The sequence below is a fragment of the Grus americana genome, chromosome 1 (genome assembly GCF_028858705.1).
Source record: "Grus americana isolate bGruAme1 chromosome 1, bGruAme1.mat, whole genome shotgun sequence".
Lineage (NCBI taxonomy): Eukaryota > Metazoa > Chordata > Aves > Gruiformes > Gruidae > Grus > Grus americana.
In genome coordinates this window covers 61896609-61917787 of record NC_072852.1, presented here as the reverse complement: position 1 = coordinate 61917787, position 21179 = coordinate 61896609, and the positions used below count along the sequence as shown (strand labels likewise).

The 21179-nt window shown below is 37.6% G+C and overlaps 1 protein-coding gene across 2 annotated transcripts in view; it reads right to left on the bottom strand.

Annotated features, from left to right (window-relative positions):
• Positions 1 to 21179, bottom strand: part of ALDH1L2 (aldehyde dehydrogenase 1 family member L2) — a 34287-nt gene that overhangs the window by 7782 nt on the left and 5326 nt on the right. Inside the window, exons 2-16 of one of the 2 annotated variants that reach the window (XM_054846511.1) lie at positions 20481 to 20622; positions 18045 to 18142; positions 14322 to 14487; positions 13378 to 13479; positions 11706 to 11795; positions 10485 to 10619; positions 9968 to 10093; positions 8612 to 8703; positions 7597 to 7744; positions 6767 to 6886; positions 5492 to 5619; positions 1487 to 1637; positions 709 to 779; positions 498 to 603; positions 63 to 150 (exon numbers count right to left, since the gene is read on the bottom strand). In XM_054846511.1, coding sequence (XP_054702486.1) covers positions 63 to 150; positions 498 to 603; positions 709 to 779; positions 1487 to 1637; positions 5492 to 5619; positions 6767 to 6886; positions 7597 to 7744; positions 8612 to 8703; positions 9968 to 10093; positions 10485 to 10619; positions 11706 to 11795; positions 13378 to 13479; positions 14322 to 14487; positions 18045 to 18142; positions 20481 to 20501 — 1642 coding nt within the window. In that variant the 5' untranslated portion in view covers positions 20502 to 20622. Of the gene's footprint in view, positions 1 to 62; positions 151 to 497; positions 604 to 708; positions 780 to 1486; positions 1638 to 5491; positions 5620 to 6766; positions 6887 to 7596; positions 7745 to 8611; positions 8704 to 9967; positions 10094 to 10484; positions 10620 to 11705; positions 11796 to 13377; positions 13480 to 14321; positions 14488 to 18044; positions 18280 to 20480; positions 20623 to 21179 lie in introns of both variants that reach the window. The other variant, XM_054846501.1, reaches the window with a different exon arrangement.

Genomic DNA, 21179 nt, shown 5'->3' with positions numbered 1-21179 from the left:
GCTAGTTCACCAGTTTTAGCATGACCTATTCTTCCCAGAAAAATATTTAGTTGAAATTTTACCTGAACCAGGCAGAATATTTATAACACCCTTAGGAAATCCAGCTTTAGCTGAGAGTTCGGCAAACTTCAAGGAAGTCAGAGGTGTGACCTAAGTAGAAACATTTAGATTAGGTCTCCTGTTTTAATTAAATGTAATATGATATCTTTTACATTCAATACATATTAATTTCGATACAATATTCATCTTCTTACAGTATTGACAAATTAAAAGTGATGGCTTCTTGTGGAAAAGAATTCCTTCTTGAAAATGAGAGTAGCATCAGAGCAGAATTGAAGACAATCAGTATCTTGTATCATCATGGCAATTTGTACTATTATACATGCACTTTAAAACATATGACACGGTCAACCTATGGGTGAAATCCACTAGATTGCCTGAATTAACTTGCCAACAAATAGGACCCAAGCCATCTGTACATTCCTTTTCGTTTGTACCTGAGCTGGCTTGAGAACGAGTGTGTTGCCTGCAGCCAAGCACGCTGCGCTCTTCCATGCAAGCATCATCAGTGGGTAATTCCAGGGGATTACAATTGCACAGACACTTGAGGTAGGGAAAAACAGGGAAAGATTGTATTTTTGATGGCAGCTTTTTAAAGGCTTTTCTGCATGTCAAGGCTGTTATTAAGAAGAAAAAAGTGATACTTACCCTATTGGCTCTTTCTTGGTGAACGTTAGATTATGGTTTGGCCGGGCCTGGCTAATTGGAATTGTAGCACCCTAAAAGACAGAGGAAGGACAAATCTAGGTACTGTTTAATCATTTTTATTACAAATATATTTGCCATATAAGTATGTTTTTGAAAGCCACAGAGTAGGCTTCAAAATCAGAAGCATTTCTGCATCAGAGAAAGGGATGGGGATGCTTCTACTGTATGATTTTCTACTATGGATACCATAGTCAACTCCTGATTTTCAGTTGGATGAAATAAAAGCGTAGATAACAAAAGCATGAAAGAACATAAAGTGAGGGTCAGATGGATAAAAAAAAGCTGAATGATATTCTTGATTGGGGATCTTAAAGGTACTTGAGGAAATGCTGTTGAACCTGTGCCACATGCTGTGCCAGCCTTGGCACAGCAGCCTTGGTCAGAATGTAACACAGCACATGAGTCTCTGCACTTACCCGCATGATGACCACAGCGACATTCTGCTCCATGAATAATCACGAGCTGACTAAGCATGCCTGTCCACTGTAACACATCAATTGATTTCTGAGATATTTAGAGTCACATTCTAAATCCTTATTCTCCAACTGGAAGCAGATTGTCCTTGTGTATTGCCAGGGAGACCCATTTTAGGTAAAATTCTAATTTTGCTTTATTTTTTGATTCCTTGACTAACACTGCTTTTTGGCACTGTCAGAACAAAAACAAAAACAAAAGTGTAGAGAAGCACGGCTGTTATTTCCTTTACATATTCACTTGCCTGAATCTTGTCACACCATCCAGCGAAGTATCTGAATGTTTGCACAGACATTCCAACATGAGTCTTTAAAGCTAAAGTGTAGACAGCTCCTGAGTCGATAGACTCTATTGTTGCTAACTCTTCTTGATGTTCTTCCATCAGGTCTGCAAGTCTTTAATAAAAACATTACAAATCCACATCAAAGAGAAGTGACAACTAACCATTGACAGCCTAAAATCATATTTGGTATGGCAAAGAACCATAATTAAAATTGCATTCCCACTGAATTTGGAGGTGGAGCACTGGAGCCACTGCTCACTAATATCAGTAAGAGCTGGAACAATTGCCTGTTAGAGTCTGCAAATGTCTTCACATTGGCTGTAGTAGACACTGGATGAAGACATGAACAGTGAAAACTTACCTGATTGTTCAATTATGGTTTTGTAAATAAAATAATAAATAAATTTGTACTCTTTTTCTGTTGTCCTACAAGGAGACAATTATAGAAAATCAGACCAGTAATTTGAAAGCAAAACCACAATAACATAAGAAATGTCAAGTAATCAAAAGTACCAAGAAGGAGTACTCAGAGTCCTAGCTTAAGATTTGGGAAACCTACGTTCATAATGCTGTTTTGTATTTTTTGAACTTGTACTAAAATACTTAAGTGTTAGATGCTTCAAAGGCACCCAGATGTCCAAAGACACAGCTCCTAATCTGTAATGCAAATTGAATTTTATATGCCTCAGTACATTTGAAAATCTGGCCCATGGTGTCCTTGGGCCTCAAGTTCTCCATCTTTTAGATTTATGAAGCAACACAGTGAGGTGTGGTAAATATTATTGAGTTAATAGTAACTATCAGAGTGTCTCAAAAATGTATCTGCACAGCCAGATACCTATACTTATGAGGAGCTCTTGTAATTTTAGCAGTCCCCTGCTCGGGCAGAAAGGTCCGTTTGCATGAATGAACTTTTACATTCAGGTCTTAGAACTCTCACATGGCAGTGAAACAAATGCATCAACATTTTTCTTAAGCTTCTGTCTGTGTTTTGGTAGTCAGACGTATAATCAACGCTCCCATTGATTTTAAGAGCTCAATCAAGTCATTTTAGATCCTGTAAAGAGTATTCAAAACTTGCTGTGAAACCCATTTTTCCATTATGTAAATTCTGCCCATTTGAAGCCTTTGCAGAGACATGGAAAAATGCTCTTTAATACTTGTTTTAACTGTATTTTGGAGACCAAGCTACAGGTCAGGGTATCAGCAGTAGCGTGTAAAAGAGCAGACATGGCATGTCAGAGACAAAGGAGGAAGTTCCATTTAACGCATGCCTAATACCTTCTATTAATGATTCCTTAAGACAAAACAGCAGAGCTAGGAGCTTTAATGGCACAAACCTTCCCTCTGGTTCAGCACTCAAAAACTCTAGTTTGAACAGAGACCAGAGATGAAGAGGTCTAGTTTGAATTAAGGTGGACCAGAGGGATACTGCATTCATACTGGGGATGGTTTGCAACATGAATACATTGGTATAGCTATCCTGGAGAGCCAGTAGCCTAAGCATAGAAGAGTTTAATCCAGGAATAATCCATGCAGTGTAGGGGAGTTACATTTTCAACATGCCTAACATAGTTATACTTACAAATCTTTCAAGTGTAAAACAGAGCAGTAGTTCTAAGGCCTTAAAAGTTTCTCTTCAGGGCAGAGCTAACTTGGGCTGTCATGCACTCTATGTTCCTAATACAAATTAAACCCAAATTTGAACATGCTTTGAATCTGTGCAGACTTGTGAAAAATGTGATTGACTGTATTTAATTTTAATATGAGTTCTGTGTCACTCACTTTCTGTTGTGATGATTACTCAACTTTTTTACAGTCCTGCAGGCCTTTTTTAAAGGCCTGGTCACATATTTTATGAGACAAGCAGAATTTTCAGTTTTGCTTTCATTCTTTTTTCCTAAGATGCCTGCAATGTCTTGTAAAACATGTGGCATTTTTTAATACTTTTTTATTTCTAATTACATCTACTTGGTCCATATGAATATGGTAAAAGAGGGGAGGGGAATTTACATCCAAGGCATTCAACAAAGCAAAATTATAGCTATATTAATGTGATAACAAATGATCTGCTGCATACACTACAGTGGACACAGGCCCAAGTGCAGCATTACATTTTCCCATGCTCCTCTTCCTTAGCTGCCAGAGCATAGACATGCAACAGATTCCCTACTCCTTACTGTCTTGTTAGGCTAAGCCCAGCCTTATGAGGACAGTATCATTTTTCTAGTTGCATATTCCAAACCTTTGAATCAGTGGATCATCAGTTTCCAAATCCTCACAGAAGTTACACAGAGAGCAGCGTGCAACAATAAAAGGATGGGCAGTGACCCACCCCTGCACCCAACCAAACTGCCAGACTGTCTTGCCATCCAAATACATAGCCTGCTACCATCCTGCAGCTGCTCACCATGTAACTCATCCTTCTTCTGCTGTCTCTTCTGGTGTCCAGGGCTAGCCTCCTGGCACAGCACAAGAAAGGCTTAATATAGCAGCAGTTATGGGCACGGTATTGAAGATTATCTTTTTTGAAGGTGAACAAAATTCATTCTCTTCCCTATAGATAAATATGCAGTCTCCTCAGCACAAATGTCTTGGCCAGGACATCCGATAGTAATGTGGATAAGCCTGCAGACTACACCCTGCAGAAGAAAGATGTTTGACACACAGGACCTACTTCTTCATGAGTTCCTTGGGGCAGGAAGTTTCAGCTCTATTCAAGATCCTAACTTCTTTAAAGCCAGCTGCTATGTCAAGCACAGTAACTAAGCTCTTCACCTGCTGAATAGGAACAGAATTTGGCTAGTACATCTCCTCTGTGCTGATGATTGATTTTCCATCATCACGAGCTAAATGTGGCAATCAGGAATAGCTGTCTGCTTCTTTACTCATCTCTAGTCTACTTAGTCATTTTTATGTCCTGGAAAAGAAAAAGCAGTGAAAACTCTTTATGAACCTCCCCAAAAGAGGCTTTCTTTGTAGGGAAGCTCTGGAGCTTCTAGTCACCCCAAGTCTGGAAGACGGTGTTCTCTCTGCACTCGCTATAAGGCACCAGAAGCATCACGCTGTATATGGAGTCCATAGTTACTGGGCTTTTATTAGCTGCCTCCAGGACCACCCTCACAATACATAGCTAGCATCATCATCCTTCTAAGACCACTTCTTGCCCTTCAAGGATCAGAAACCACCACTAAAATACCATTCTCTCAGCATAACCTCTGTTTATCTTCTGAAACAATAACACAGCCAAAAAAAAGAACCATGCATTATCTGGGGTTGACACAATGAAACTGATACAAATAAGAAATAATGAGCTGGAAGTGTCTCAGATAAATGTGGGATTCAGTGTTTCTATACAGGACAATTCTTCCACAACAGACCATATCACATCTCCTAGAGGGGGTCTTTAGCCAGGTGAGAAGTATGTTGGGATATGATCCTGGAAAATTTAGCGTCACTTAGAATGTATTTCAAAATTAGTGGGAATGTGGCTGTATGTTTACTGTATGAAGCGCAGATGGAGGCAGGCTTAGCAAGGTCAAAAGTCTCTGCCTACCTACCATAGGTAGACTCTGCCTGTAAACTTAGCTTTAATTATACAGAAGGATTTGGACTTTACAAGGGAATTTTCAATCCTTGCAATAAAAAGCATATAGATTAAATGAAGCTATCAAGTATTTAAAAGATGTTTTCCTCAAATTCTTTGTTTCCATTTATAAATAATTTTAAAAAATGCTAGCAGTGAGAGACCACATAATTTTTCTCTGCTGAAGAAAGGTTAGTCGGCTGAGACTCGAAGCCGGTACACTTGAGTAAATTAGGGGATGAAAAGACGGCTAGTCTGGTTCCTCTGACAGTGGGATTATGAATATCCTTCATATTCAGAAAATATATGCAACAATTCTTCAGAGGAACAAAACAATAAGATTTAAGAAAACAAAACAATAGGAGCTGCCTTTCACATACCTGTACATGAGTCGCCCTCTTTCCCTTGCATTCATTCTTCCCCATTCACCATTTTCAAATGCTTCCTTTGCTGCTGCCACTGCCTTGTCAACATCAGCCAATGAAGCAGAAGATACACTGGCTATTACCTGTCCAAAGGTACCATTGTGTTAGCTCAGACTAAATTGTTGGGATGCAGATTGTTACTCCTTCCTCATAAACTTCCTGACTGGCTATAAGCAAATACTTGATATCCTCAACCCCAGCTGCTGGCATGGGTGAGTCAGGCTGCAAAAAGTTCAGGAACAATTGAGGTGGCAGAATTTGGAGGCTTCTGCAGCGACTCTGATTCCTAGATCTATCTTCTTCTTCGCATCAAGGTGCATCGTCCTACTTGATTTAACTCTCTCTTTCCAGATGTAAAATCAATGTGATATTACAAAAATTGGAAGTCTTTATATGCGATATGATGATCTAATATCCAAACATGCTAAAATGACTCCTGCATGTTCCATTTCTTAGGAATGGAGCTTCTGTTACCATAAGGCACCATATACACAGAGTCTTTTATGATGATTCTGTTCCAGAAATACACACGTTGTAAATTCTAACACAGAATTGTTATGACTTTTATTCAATTCCATAATGAGTTTCAGGAAAAGTACCAGAGTCTGACTTATGATAATGAAATTTGTGGTATTGATTTCAGCAGAATTTCTTTACTCCAGAATGAAATGGCAATTACATGGACATCAGAATCACTACTTTTACTTACAATTCATAGTTATGAATATAGATCAACCAAGACTCAATATTTCAAGACCAAAATGCAAAGTCATTTTTCTTACAGGCAATTTAAAGGGACGTTTTAAAGCTACACTTGCCCTAAGACATCAGATTTGTAAAAAAAATGTAAAATAAAACCTGAAGTTAATGACTGACAGGAAATACATATAATATCTTAAAAGAAATACTTCTTGAGCAACTAAAGCATAGCAATTTTTGTTTGCAAAGCTAAGCAAGAATGAAATCAAAGTAAAATATATAGCTGGGAATGGAAACTGACATAATAATTGAAGGGAAAGTAGGTTATTTTTACTGTGCAGCTTGACTATAAGCAAAAACTGTAAAATATACAGACTGAGAAGTAAATTGAAAATTCAAATTATTTCTAGGGGTTGTTGAATATGTACTGTATGGTTTTGAAATTGGCAACATTCAGTTAGTTGTTTAGATTTTTTGATAGGCAAAGAAATTGAAATAAACCGGTATTGATCATATTTAGAAATTACTCACTGATCCATCCGTTGGATTTATAGTGTCATATGTTTTTCCATCATCAGCATTTATAAATTGCCCATTTATGAAACACTGGTATGGCATATTCACAGTCATGTTGTTCACATTTTTTGAAACCTAAAAATGAAATAACAAATTAATTTAACAAGCTTTTGATATCTACAGCCAACATCCAGCCACATTTTACAATGTATACATGGCTGTTAGAAGCGGACAAAAGAGTAAAATGAAATGGAAATCATATTCTCCCTGAACACCAATGACCATACTCTGAGATAGTTAAGCTGATTTCTGTATTTTTTATCATTGGATCTCTATGTTCAAACCAATACTAAGCCCTGGTTAAGCCTGGTCCTAGTGGACTTCAATCAAATGCATAATACCCAAATTCAAGAAGTCCTGACTTGCTTAATGACTTAAAAACCAGGCAATCCTCCTTTCACACAAAGTTTTTGAACAGACTCTTAGGAGAAAAGTCTAGAACTCTTTGCCTCAGGAAAGCAGAACGTCTAGAAGCATTCTAACTGAAGCATACTGGCAGGAGAGTGCAAGGGAGGTAGGAACATTTGCCCGCGTGTGATCTACTCTACCCCATGTTCTTGATCTTCTAGTTTCTGGTACACTGTAAGTGACATTACATATATACCTCCATTTCAAAATGCAAATATATAAAAGCTGAAAAAAAAAAAAAGTCACAAAGAAGAGTTTTATGACCAAATACTTGTTTGTTTTTCCTACTGCATCAAGCAGTCTAATAAAATGCATTATCTACCCTCCCCCAAAAAACAAGAAAGAATAAGCAATACAAGCAAAATAAAAGGTCTTACATAATCAATGACTAACTCTTCTTCTTTGTCTTCTCCTCTGAATTTTCTGACAGCCATTTGAATAAAGTCTGCAAACTTAGTGGCCATATACACATCTTCATTCTGTAGTTGAAGTCCACTATATTTCTGTTTGATCTCTTCCAGCATTCTAAAGATTTTGAAGAAAGAATAAGTTTAATTACAAATGAAAGAATTATTCAGATAACTGAATCATTAGAAGGTCAAAAGGGGTCAAAACCAGGCACCAGTTTGTATGCATGTGAACATGTGTGTGCGTTTCTCTGACAGCAGTGGCACAGAAGTTGTGCACTTTACGGAAATCTGTTGATTTAATTGGGGGTGTGATGGAAAGGAAAATGTCAGTTCTGGAATACTTTTAGGTAAACTTTTGGAAATAAATGACAAATAGCATATATTGATTGATAAAACAGTTTATGGGACTACTCTAACCAATACATGGAGGACATTCAGAGCCCTATAAGACTGGTAAGTAATAAGGACAATAATCAGTTTGTTAAAAAAAAAAACCAAAACAAACACCTGAAATGCTGGTCTTATATTAAGGCCTGGGATAATTGAGTTGCAAAAAGAAGGTAAGTGAGGTGACTCAACACAGCATGAACTCAGTGCACTTGCAAGTGTAGGCTCAATTCTTTCTGTGAAAGGCTCCTCTCTCCCTCTGGGAAGTTCTTTGCTCAGCTTCCCAGTCAGCCCCCTGGTCTTGAGATACCTGTTACTGCATGTAGACAGGTTTGAGCATCACCATGCTCCCCCATGTGGCTGGTGTTCCCAAAGTTAAGGGGAATTTTCCTTCAATAGAAAGAGCAGGATTATGTCAACATCTCCTAATTTTGGGAGCAGAAGTGTACTACATTTTCAAAGGTAGGAAAGGGAATACTTAAACAGGGGGATTTTTTTTTATCACTAGTTGATCAACCCTGATTTAAACTCAGCATGACAGCTTTGTTTCCTTTAACTTTGGCTACAAAATTTTGTTATTTTGAATATATTTTACCTGACAACATGCATAGAGGATGCTCCAGATTTGAAGAAGTCTGTGGAATCCTCAATTACAGCAACATTGCTCAAAATTCCCTTCCAAATAGCCTAATAACACATTAAAAAAGTAATGACCTGATGTTAGTCAATAAATTCTTGAGCATAATTAGCTTATAAAAATATTTTGTCCATGATAATTTAACCTAATCAGCAAGAAACCTGAATGGTATAATGCTAATAATTTTCAGGCCCATTTTTTTCAAGATCTTTATCCTCCAAATAATAACTTCCCATTGTGTGATGGAATGAGTCATCAGCAGAGGCAAGGAGAGCCTGGAGCACTTTGACGGCATTTCTGGCACCTGGGCAGAGCTAAGAAGTAGCTTAAGCTGCATGCATGACATGGACATTTCTGTTAACATGAATAGTGAAATACTGGGTATTGTAATATTTCAATTAATTATAATTAGGTTTCAGAGTTAGCAGGTAATGTCATGACTTGAAGAGTTTATATTTCTTTTAGCTATTGTCTCAGTCAGTCAATAGCTCCAGGCAGCTTTTAGGTTGTTGGCAAGCAGGTTCAAGGTAATCTTGAAGCAGCAATTTAAACTATTTAAACAGCACCAAGCTGTCTGACCTGTGCCAAAAATTATTGACCCTGTAGCAGAGTTAGCAGAAGGGAAGACATCTGTGATTCACTTGCTCTGGCACAAAACTTTAAGGACAAATGTGGCTTTCAGCTAAGCCCCTGACACTCGCTACAGAGGGATGGATTACATGAGAGGGCAGCAAAGCGCCTCTCTGGCTATGAGAGCTTTCTGCTCCAGCTGCCCCATTGCTGCATCCCTCTGCCACCTAGCCCCTTGTGAGTGGCAGAAGAGTGACAGCGCACATGGGTACAAGGAGAAAATGGCTGCTTTTTCCCTTTCAGACTGCTGTTCTAAGACTCCCTGGAGCTTGTCCAACAGGACCACTCTGAGTACATCCTAGTGAGCAACACCACAGTGAAGAAAGGATTTCAGAACTGTCCAGGTCCAGTGTTGAAAACCTCAGTGTTTTGAGGCAGAGGTTCATTTGTTTTTCCTGACTCCCACCTTCATCATTCATAGATATTTACCATAACTGATCCTGCAATCACTGTCTTTGTATCACTTGTTTCTGAAAGAAAACATTCTAAACTGACATGTAAGTACTCTAGTGAATTCCCAATTCCACCTGAATTAATTTTAATAACTAAAGATTCAACCCCATACTCTTTGAATACATTTTATCAATTGCGTGGCTAAATAAAAGAGATGCTTTGCCTATAATGAGAAGTATGTAATGCTTTTGTCTGAAGTAATATCCTACTAAAACAGTTTTTTTTAATTACCCTAATATCTTCTGCCATCTTTTTCTCCTCTTCTGTAAGTTCCAGGGCAGTTGTTTCATCAGCAGAGAAGTATTTAGATGCAGGGATCATTTTTCCATCCTCAAACTGTAGATTTCTCACTAGTACCTGAAAAATGAGAGGATATGATTTTACATTATGTGGGAGGCAATATATCCTCGTGTGAAGAGTTTTTAGGCATTAATATGGTTATTGAAATAAATGTCTTGCAGGAAAGCTGCTCTGATGCAGGTAATTCAACACAGGCCACTGCTACCTGTCTTTCAGATTCTCTCCTAGTGTTAGTACATTTTAATCCATATTGGAAATGAATATGAATTGTGTGAAAAGCAAAACATGAATGTCTTCTCTATAGGATGGTAGAGGATTGATAAACTTCAGGCAAATTAGATGACTGTCATTAGCAGCTGGGTTTGTATAGCCTGACAATTCCACATTATTTCCACTTCTTGCTACAGTTATCCCATCCATGCTCATGTTTGCCAGGGTGAACACTTACCATCTTCCCATCGCTACCAAAAACGACTAGACCATTCTTGGTTATAAGTCCAGGTCTTGATGCACCTTTTATTGCCAGCTCTTGTCCAGCAGGCACTGAAGCATCAAGTAATGATGACCCATAAAAAGTAACCACCTAAAAATAAATGGAATTAAAAGTGCACAGATTCTAAACATGCTTTAAAATTCTAACAATGAAATTATATTGTTTGAAGCTTTAATATTAAATAAAATATAAGTACCTACACATGGAAAACATGTTACAACATTATTTCTGTGTCTTTACAGCCCAGGTCTTGTAAAACTTTGCAAGCTGCCTAACCCTGCAAAGGTGCTTAGCCGTAACAACGTGCCTGCTGGAACCAGTGCAGAAGGGAGGCACCTTTTGTCAGTGCGTGCCCAAAGTGAGAGACCAGCAGAAGCCTGACTGTGACTGGTGGGGAGTCCTGCTCTGCACCCAGGCTGGCAATGCTGAACACTGCCTCTCTCTTGGGCTCTTCTGTTCTTTTTGGGCTCTCTAATCAGCAACAGTTCCTGAACACTAGGGCAGAATCAAGCTTTTTGGAGCAGCCTACTAGCAGACGGCTAATAGTGAAGTAAGAAAATCTGGACATCACAGCCAGGAAAGATAATGTGATTTTAAAAATATTTTATGCAAGTACAATGTGGATCAAATGTATAGTACTTAATAATAGTAATTAATACCTTGAAAGGAAGTAGTTGGTTTTGGATAAAATGAGATATATTTATTTCTGCAAATGATCTAGGCTCAAATCTCTTTAAAATAAAACTTTCTTTGTTATTTCAGTAGCTCACAGTGTTTCATTTTGCTCTTAATACTGTGATGTTGCCTACTGTACAGCATAGGTTGCATTATACTGTAATGCATGCCTGCTTCCCAAAATGACTGGCACAGTCTGGATCTACCCTTCCTACTTATTGCTTTGTACCACGCCCAATTGTTTTTTTCCAGATATTACTCTTATCTTTCTTTGAATTAAATGGATCTATCATTTTAAAAAAAAACAACTTTACTGTGTTCTGTACATTTCTTTAGGTGCCTGTTCTAGATATATACAAAACATATAGTCACCAAATGAGAGCTACTACAATGTAACTCTCACTTGTATTCACTTGTATGGAGGCACCTTCAGTTTTATAATAAAAAGGTCAAAAAGAGTGTAAAGAAAAGACAAATATTCTTCTGGTTTTCAGAGCATACCTGGCCATCTATTGTTGCCCATGCTCCAGGCACTTTATCATGCCCTCGAATCCAGTTGTGCAAAGCTGATGCAGGTTGGTCCCAGGAGATCTAGGAAATCAAGACATGCCAGCTAATTCTTCTCTGTTTAGTTATAAATCAAGTTGGTAATGTTTTCCTATATAAGTATTACAAATTCTCCCTCCTTCTCTCTCAACCATTCGTTTATTTAAGAACATAGAAAGGGTCTGGTCTAAAAGGAAGATCAGTGATCTCCGGGTGGCTAATCATCAAAGACCTATCAAATGGGATGCTCTTAGCACTTCTGTGTTCTGTACAGTCTATATCTTTTCATAGATTCTCCTTCTCACACTAATATAATGAAAATATAACTCTTGCTACTAGGTATTCATTCTGAAATAATTAATATTATGATTAACAAATTTAATAAACACAGTATAAATATAAATAAGTATATGCCTGGGGTATCACCTTTTGCTGAAAGTGATCTATTTATTAGCAATAAATAGATCCTAAGTTCTTTAAAAAATCTACAAGCTTTCATTAAAATACTTTCTAATAATTTACTAACCCTTTATAAATTGTTTCACAAATGGAATCCCTATTACAAATTGCAATTCCTGCAAGACTTTTAGGAAAAAGGAAATAATGTTTTGTTAAGAATGTCATGTATATTTAATATGCAACACCAGTAAAAATAAATTCCTTTATCTTTTCAGTATTGTGAGTACATGTACAAAATGAATTAAAGAAAATACCAGAATAGCTATTAAATAACAAAGTTCAGGTACCCAGCATCATTCTTAGTTTAAGCACAAAGAATATTTAGAAGCAAGTTATAAGCCGATGAGAATAGTTTTACAGCAAGGACATTCAGCTAGTTCACTCCAGGGAAGCTCCTTATATTTTACATTAAAGGGATGAATAAAAATATCCTATGCAAAACTATTTGTTTCTAAGGTAAGTCAGGAATTGAAATATGATAAAAAGCATCACCTGCGACATTTCAGGTGGAAAAGACTATATTTACCATGGACAAGTGACTGAAATTGTTGGAATAATTTTTACTTTTTCTTTTTTAACTTTTGCATGGGTCTAGAAAAGGAAAATAAGGTATTACAGGTAGCATTCACTATCATTTTATGGTGGCCTTCCCAACCACAAAGAAGATCCAGCTAACGCAGTGGAGGCGTTTACATAATGTAGTTCTTATATGGGTGTTTAAATATTTTTTTTTTTCTCTGTTGTTTGTTTACGTGACCTATTTTTTTTCCTGGTGCCAACTGGAAAGGTGCCAACCCTTGCTTTTTCTAACATCAAATGTATTTCTGGTAGAGAATTTAGTATCGCCTGTTGGTAAACAAGGAGATCTATCTCCATTCAATGCTGTATCTAAAAGTATGGTAACACATTAAGAATCCATTGAAGGTGCAGCTGCCATCTAGCTGTGTGTAGATGATCCCAAGTAGGACATCAAGTTTCTAAATATATGCAACTGCTGAAAGGAAGTAGGAACTTAACACTCCTGTTACATGCATCCGTGGAGTTATCCTAGGAATAAAAGGTGGGGAAACAACTGCGTTAAAATTCATGTTAACTTGATATCGCTGCTATTGTAATCTGAGTTAATAACAACTTTTCTAGTGATATGCACAGTGTTATTTAACACTACCTCTGCGTTTTCCTTTTTCTGGATCCCTTCATATGTTGCCCCTTCTTCAGGCTGAGGTATACGAGGGGCCTTACCATCAGCAATTAGATCTACAGCTTCCACCTAAGTGAAAAAAAAACAGATTTAATGTTAGCTTGGTTCACTTTTTTCCCTCAGTCATACTTGTGAATGACAGCAAAAGACTTTCTGCCACAATGGAAACTGGTTTCTTTTTAAAACCTAGGATTTCTAAAATCTAGGGGACCAATGCTGCACTGATTAACATATATATATGCTTAAACCTCTTTGACAAAGAAATAGCCTCAGAAATTTGATGGGAGTACCTAGTCACCAAACATAGAGCAGCTACCTAAATTCTGCAAGACCAGAATGTGGCTCTGTATGACTACACTCAACTCTCTCCTTTTTCCTTTCTGCAAAAAGCTATTTCTCTGCATTTAAGTGGAGAGAGAAAAAATTTCTCTAACTATCCTTGCGGAGTATTTTTTATGCATTTTCTTTTCTTCATTTTAAAATAAAACAAAAAAGGACAAGCATACAGTAGCCAAAGCTAATCCACCAGGGCTCTGAATTTAAAACATCATCCCACTTTTTTTTTCAACCTCATCCCTAAATTTTTATTCTCTCTGAGCCAGTAAAAAATTTCACCTTGTAAAAACACTCAAGAAATCTGTGGAAAGAGCTACGTTCCAGACAAATATGACTTCTTGCCTTCTGTGGAAACAAGATATGCTCTGCCTGCTGTCAGCAACAAATATTCCGAGGTCACCTCCTCAGCTGTCGTGAAGCAGTACAGCTCCACTGAAGTCTAGGATTCGGCTGAGCACCACAAGCTCTGTCTTTCCAAATGTATGCATCTTGTCTATATTTCCTTTACTTTCAAACTCCAGCAGATGCTTTTCTTTTCCTCTTAAAATGCTGATATTTAGTACAGCTACACATACCATAGCCTTTATTCCTTCTGGGAAGAGAAACCGGTTATATAGGTCATCCACAGTATCATTTTGGCCAACATCACATTCTCGCTGCAGAAGTATTGGTCCAGTGTCCAAACCATCATCAGCCCAAAAAATAGTAAATCCTGCTTTCTTATCTCCTTGAATTAAAGTCCTGGACATAAAAAAAAAAAAAAACCCAACCTTACAGTAAATACAGACAGTATGAAAGTAGTCAGGGATATCAACCCATCTGTTACACATTAATTTGCTTTAGGTAGATAGAAGAGAAAATCCTAACCATCTTTCATACTAGTTTCACTGCTCATTTCATAGTCAGAAACCCAGGTTTGATACTGCTGATGTGTGGTTTCCACAAAGTGACATCAGAAATGCTGCAACTGAATCCAGGGTGTCTATTAAACAGTTCATTGTGATAATTATTTTTAAAGTATTATTAGTGGTAAGACACACAGAGCAAAAGGTGTGCAATAGTTATGATGTAATTTGAAAGATGGCAGCATCTACACTGCATATTATCTGAATAATTCATAGTTTACTGTAACTAGCTAAGCCTCACAACTTATCTGTAGGTCAGTAAGGGCAGTACAGTTGTCCCACTGCTGAAAAAGAGCTAAACTCAGAGTGGAAAATGATGGCTATGCAACTGTTTAAGGAAAAGTTATTAAGGGAATTTACATCCAGCCAGATTCTCAGCTGCTGTGAATGAACATAGCACTGCTTACAATAGGCCTATGTCGATCTGTATCAACTCAGGATCTGCCTCTGAATCTGAAGGGAACTTCAGCCACTTAGATTTCCAGTTCTCCTTTGGAGCTGTAAGTGCCTCAGAATGATGTATAATCAAACAGAAGTGTGTTTAAGGGAGCAGCCAGAAATGGAGAGATACACATCTTTCCTACAGGCTTTTAACCATTTCTCTGCATGCAAACACCAATGCCATTTTCTGTAAGGTATACCACATGTAAGTATTCCCTTGGCAGTCCATGTTGTAACAGGATCGTCGGAGATCTGGCTTATACACGTGAAGAATCACTGTCAATTGTAAGCACTGAAAACTACATTAAAAGGAGTAAAGCACACATTTGTGCAGAAGAAGGGACAAATTCTAAAGACAACTGGGGAAGTTGGCAGGTTCACAGAAGTGAAAGCTTGGCTAGCCCATATCGTATCTTTCCCACATTTAAGCAGCACCTCTTCTGTTTTATATTATGTGCAAATGCCAAAAAGAGCACCCCGGTGAGAAATGCATGTCCTCTGCATGGCTGGAGAAGAAGGTACCATGGGCAAATGTCCCTGTTGCTGAATAGGTGACAGGATGAGAACTACTGCGTGCCCCCTCCTCTGCCCACCAGCTCCTTCCACAGACAGCTGATTAGAAAGTGGCAGCAGCTGGAAGAGGCTGTAAAGGATGAAGCAAGGAACCCTCAGAGGCCCAACATCCTTGTTTGTGCCTGGTGCCCCTTTAGCCATGCCTAATTCCCACAGGCTTTCTCAGTCATACTGTGGGGGGGAAGGGTCTGATCAGCACCAGGGCTGTAGCCACAACAGATGAAAGAAGTTGCATGCAAGAGGTGTGAGGGTGAAACATGAGAATGGTCAGCCAAGGCCAAATCAAGGCTGAATCTTAGCTTAGTTTAAAGGTCTTAGGACAACAGCCTTTACCTGAGAAGGGCAGGAGCAGGTGCTTACAGAAGGAACATGCAAAATAGGGCAAGACTCGGTGATACACCATTGGGATACATTCTCATTTCTGGAAACCTTCACCTCAGAAACTCCCTGAAAGAGAGCTGGTATCTATGCCTTCCTGTGCAATATATCTTGATGAACTTTTCCTCTACGAAAACACCCTTCTAGAGTTCTCTAGATGTGCAGTTCCACAGTTTAGTAACGGACTGCATGGAGTAAAAGTACCTCCTTTTTTAGTCAAATCTTACTACCTGATCTCTTTGCTGACTGCCCCCTAACTTTTGATTAAGAATGACCAATCATTCCTTATTCACCTTCCCATGTCTTTCATGGCTTAATATACTGCTGGTATATTTCCTTCTGAATAACTTCTTTTCCAGTCTGAAGACTCCTAGATTTCTCTCCCATCATGTGGAAACTGTTCTATACATTTGACCATCTTTCTTAGCCTTTTCTGAAGCATTTCTAGCTCCTTCATGTCCTAACTGAGATGCAGACAGTATTTAAGATCTTCCCACAGTCTCTTTTCTGAGTAACAACAACAAACTAAATCTTGTTGCTGCTTACATATAGTTAAGTTTTTTCCCCTTATGTACATTATCTTATATTTTTTAAACTTTGAATTTGACCACTGATTTTCTTAATCTCACTTTCACATTATCACATTTACCCATTTGTGTAAAAACTGTATTCTTTATTACAGATTGAAATCAGAGTGATTGGTCTATAGTTTCCTGGCTTTTCCTCCGAGCCCATTTAAAACTGGTATTGCTCTTGCTGTTTTCCAGTCTCCTGCACCCACACAATCTGAAGGAACAGTAACCTGTAAAACCTTTGCTTGAAAGTCCCCTGGTCCTGAGAATAGATTCTTACTCATTCATCAGTTTATCTAAAATCTCTTCTATCCACAGTTCAGCTCAAGAGAATTGGTCTGACTTATTCTACAGAAAGAAGGGCTGTATGGTAGTAACATCTTAAGCTCCCCCATCCTGAATTCCAATACAGATTTCCTACTATGGTGTTCTCTTTGATAAACACCTTTTTTATATCGAACACCTATATCACCCTATCTATCTCCTACCTTGAATGCATTTGAGAAAATGGTTATTATTCAATTTTATGCTGTTAAAAGCTGGTTCTTTACTTCTTTTCTGGACTGTTTTACTCTCATTTTACATCTAATTTGCCAGAGTTTATGCTCTTTTTTTTTATTTTACTCACTTGGACACAACTGCCAATTTTTGAAGGATTTCCTTATGTCTCTAATAGTCCCCTTTACTCCTCTGTTTAAGTACTTCCGCTTAGCATTTTCTCCATTAAGGATTTAAAAAAACCCAACAAAATATGCCTTTACATTGACCCTACAACATTGTGTCTTTAGATAATTATCATACTGCCTGTAAGATTCTTTTAAAATTCTTTCTTTACATTTAGACAATTTCTTACTGAATTTAAACGCAGTGATAATGGCATTTCTGCTGTCACAAGAATGCTAGATCTGAGTCTACTGTGGTCATTATTGCAGTGTAGTTCTTTCACAATAACATTTTGAATCTAGCCATGCATTGCTTAGGAAGACAGTAAGATAAGGTTTTATTCTTGTGGATTCCCTTCCCCCTTCCCCCTTCCCCCTTCCCTTCCCTTTATTTCCCTTCTGTGAAATCTTAGGCTCTGCCTCAGGCCCTGTCGTGACAGTGATCTAGGATCTGTTTGTAGGCGACAAGCTAGGAGGGCAGTGTCCTGCCTGTGAAAACTACAGATTGTTGATTTGCCTGTGTGAGTAAATTATATGAATGTATGGATCATATCACTGATCTTCCCAGAACAGCTGCACTTGCATTGGAAAGCATAATGAATCTTAGGTATGAAGTGCAGTTCATGAACCAAATACTCAGCTGCTTCAGAGAAGTTCCTTCAGGGCAATTGCAAAGTAAACAGAACTGTGCTAGCATTTACATGAGTAATGGGTATAGACCAACATCCTAACATGACATACGTATAGTTTTGATGAATAAAACTCACCAGTTGATTGCAGAAGCTCCTCGGTGGCGTGGTAGGATGGATGGATGGTAAATAATTGAACCATGTTTTGGGCACTCAATAACATCCATAGGGATGAACTGTGTACAGAACGGAAGGACATTTAGCTCTGCTCCAACTGATTTGTAGGCTGCAACTACCTCCTGGATAGGTTTGCCTTTAGCTCTCCATCTGGGGAACTTAAAAACAGGAGTGCCGTCCTTCTCCGCTGCCAGTGCTGAGGGGCAAAAACAATTTTCTTTTTAAATTCACATTTTGTGTTAAAAATTCAAACTTGAAATCAGAAACATATTGCATGGCAACTCAAGTAGATCATCAGGTGTATGATTACAGAGTGCCCTTTGTACTGTTTTGTATGTTGTTTAAAAACCTTTGTGCTACGATATATTTTATTAATTCTGTCTTTGATTCTCATTCCTACAGCTTATGTCATTCTGAACTTTAAGTTCACTCTTATGACTTGGCTAATAAGTACCAGTGAAAGCAGAAAAGAATGATGAATGCTATCGACTGTTTAACAGTCACACTTCATTTCCTGTCCGGTCATTACTTTTGACTGCAACAGGTTTGTTTTAGCAGAAGTTAATTTTCCACATCAGCAATTTGTATGTGAATATGACTATGTACAACTAAGATTCACTCAAGTCAGCAGCATTTTGCCATGTGGCGCAAATAATTACAGATGCTAGAGGCCTTCAATAATTTCTTCAAAATTCTTTTTACTGATGCCTTCTGGATATGCTTCCATTTATCTGTGAGACACACAGCTCAAAAATAGGCTACGCCCAAAAATAGGCTCAAAGGTGAGAAAAAACTGCACTAATTGCAGAGAGAATTTTTAGATGTTTGATAAATTCTATTGCACAACTGCTTAATAACTCATCACAGAGAGTCAAACTCTACATCTGTTGAGTTATATGTGTAATAGGGAAAACAAGAAGAGGTATGGAAAATTCGCCTAATTTAATTTATATTTCTAACCACATTTTTGTACTTTCTTTTTTTCACTTCTGAAATTGGATCCTAAGTTTGACATGAAGTATCTTTAGCATATTAACCTAGGTCTTAAGTAAATACTTACTTAAATAGCATTCCATAGACGTTAGTGTGTACGGCAATTGCTTTTAGAAATAAAAATTGCAGCTGTCTGAGGATACAGAAACATTAGCAAATTTCATTTGAGATTTAAGCTGTTTGAGTCAACTGGAAGTAAAAAGCAACAAAGTATCTACTAATTTTTTTTTCACTAGACAGCAATAAACTAATTCTATGGTTTAGTTAAAATAAATATATGATTGAAATCAGTGGAAGATTTGCTTAGTTACAACTCCTAGTGTAACAACTGTACAAGGATATATAATGTAACCAAATGTTACGGTATGCTTCCAGAGCTGGATAGTCGAACTGTCTTTTTCTAAACTAATAGTTGCCTCCTCTAATTCTTCCAAAGTGTGATTAAATCTTTTAATGAGATAGAGTTACAGAATATAATAAACTTGAGAACTATAGGCTACTTTGGGAGTGCATAGCCCAGGTAAGCAAAATTTATGTTTGATTCATCCCTCTTAAGAGTTCTGTAAAAACATGTCAGGACCTGACCAAAAAAAAAAAAAAAAGAAAAAAAGACTTAAGACAGCTTATGGAATGTAATTTTAATTTCTGATTATCCATAAAGGTATATCCCATTCTGGCACTTCTATTTGCTAATCATATTAACTTGCTATTTTTCTGCCACTAAAAAAACATAATTACAATTCAGATGATTCCAAAGTAGCTGCTTTGTCACATTGAGTTCTGCTGTATGAGTACAATTCTGAATACCTGTCAGACAGCAACTCTTTCTTTAGGAAGTCTAGAAAATCCTTATGCATCTTGGCAATGGGAAAAGGGAGAGCAAAGCCTCCTCTACCCTTTTCAATGGGTTTTCCATAGTTCAGGTGGAAGAGAAATAGGGTCTGCAGGTACACTGATGCATGCAAGCTTGTCAGAAAGGGCAGAAAGCCAGGGATAAATTGTCTTGGCTTCACGCCTTGAGTGTCCCAGACAGCACAGTGAAACAGGTGACAGACGTTTGTGCTTGAGTACAGGCTCAGCAGCTATTTGCTTTAAGATAGAGATCTAGTTCAAGATTATTACCTCTAGGATGTACATTCAAATAAGGTACACAGATTAATTTATTTATTTTTTTAATATAATAATGTATGGCCTTGTATGGTTAGAAACAACATTTAAATACTAACTAACAAGGTTAAACCAGTTCTGGGATTTGTGTTTATTAAAGCATAGTTCTTGTGCTGAATCGAGTGTAATAAAGGCAATATATGCAAATCATTCCCATATAGATATCACCTTCTCACGAAAAGGCAAGTTTGTTCTGTATGCCCATAATTTTAACATTTGGATTAAGGTTACACTTACCCAAAGGATCAGCTTGTCCATTCTTGTCAGGCACCGTGAATACTCCTACAACTTTATGGCCCTCTTTTCTCAGCTTGTTATAAACTTCTTGTCCAAAAATACTTTGACCTATAAGGGCTAGCTTTAGCTTCTGTTGATAAGCCTGGTAAAAAGAATTAAAACAAGTCATGTTCCAGGATGCAAAGAAAAGATGATTTTGCTTACATTTCTCTCTTGCTCCTTCTTGATCAATGTTAATTTCACTTTAAAATGGAATAGTCTTTTTACCCCAATCATCTTCGAAGGAATAATAATTTTTTTTGTGAGTAATGACAGGCAATGTACAATTCAGAGAGTACACACTTAACATAAAAGTATCATCTGATACTGTCACTGATGTTTATATTGCTTTCCCAGTATTTTCATTAGACAGACCCCACTGCTTGTTACAAGAGGTGTGACAGGCTGCATGATTCTCTTTATAGTCAGAACTAATACAATAATAAGTGAAAATACATTTTTTGGAATGGACACGTAAAACACTTTTTCTAGGCATAACTTAGGAACCTGGAACATGCCCTCTAAATCCCTGTAATTAAATGGTGGCATATTATTTGTGGTTAATATGTACAGGCTAAAGAAGACAAGCTTGCATTGCTCCTGTCAAGTTAATCATCATCCATTTGATCTTCCTACAAGGAAACACCACAAGGTTCCTTT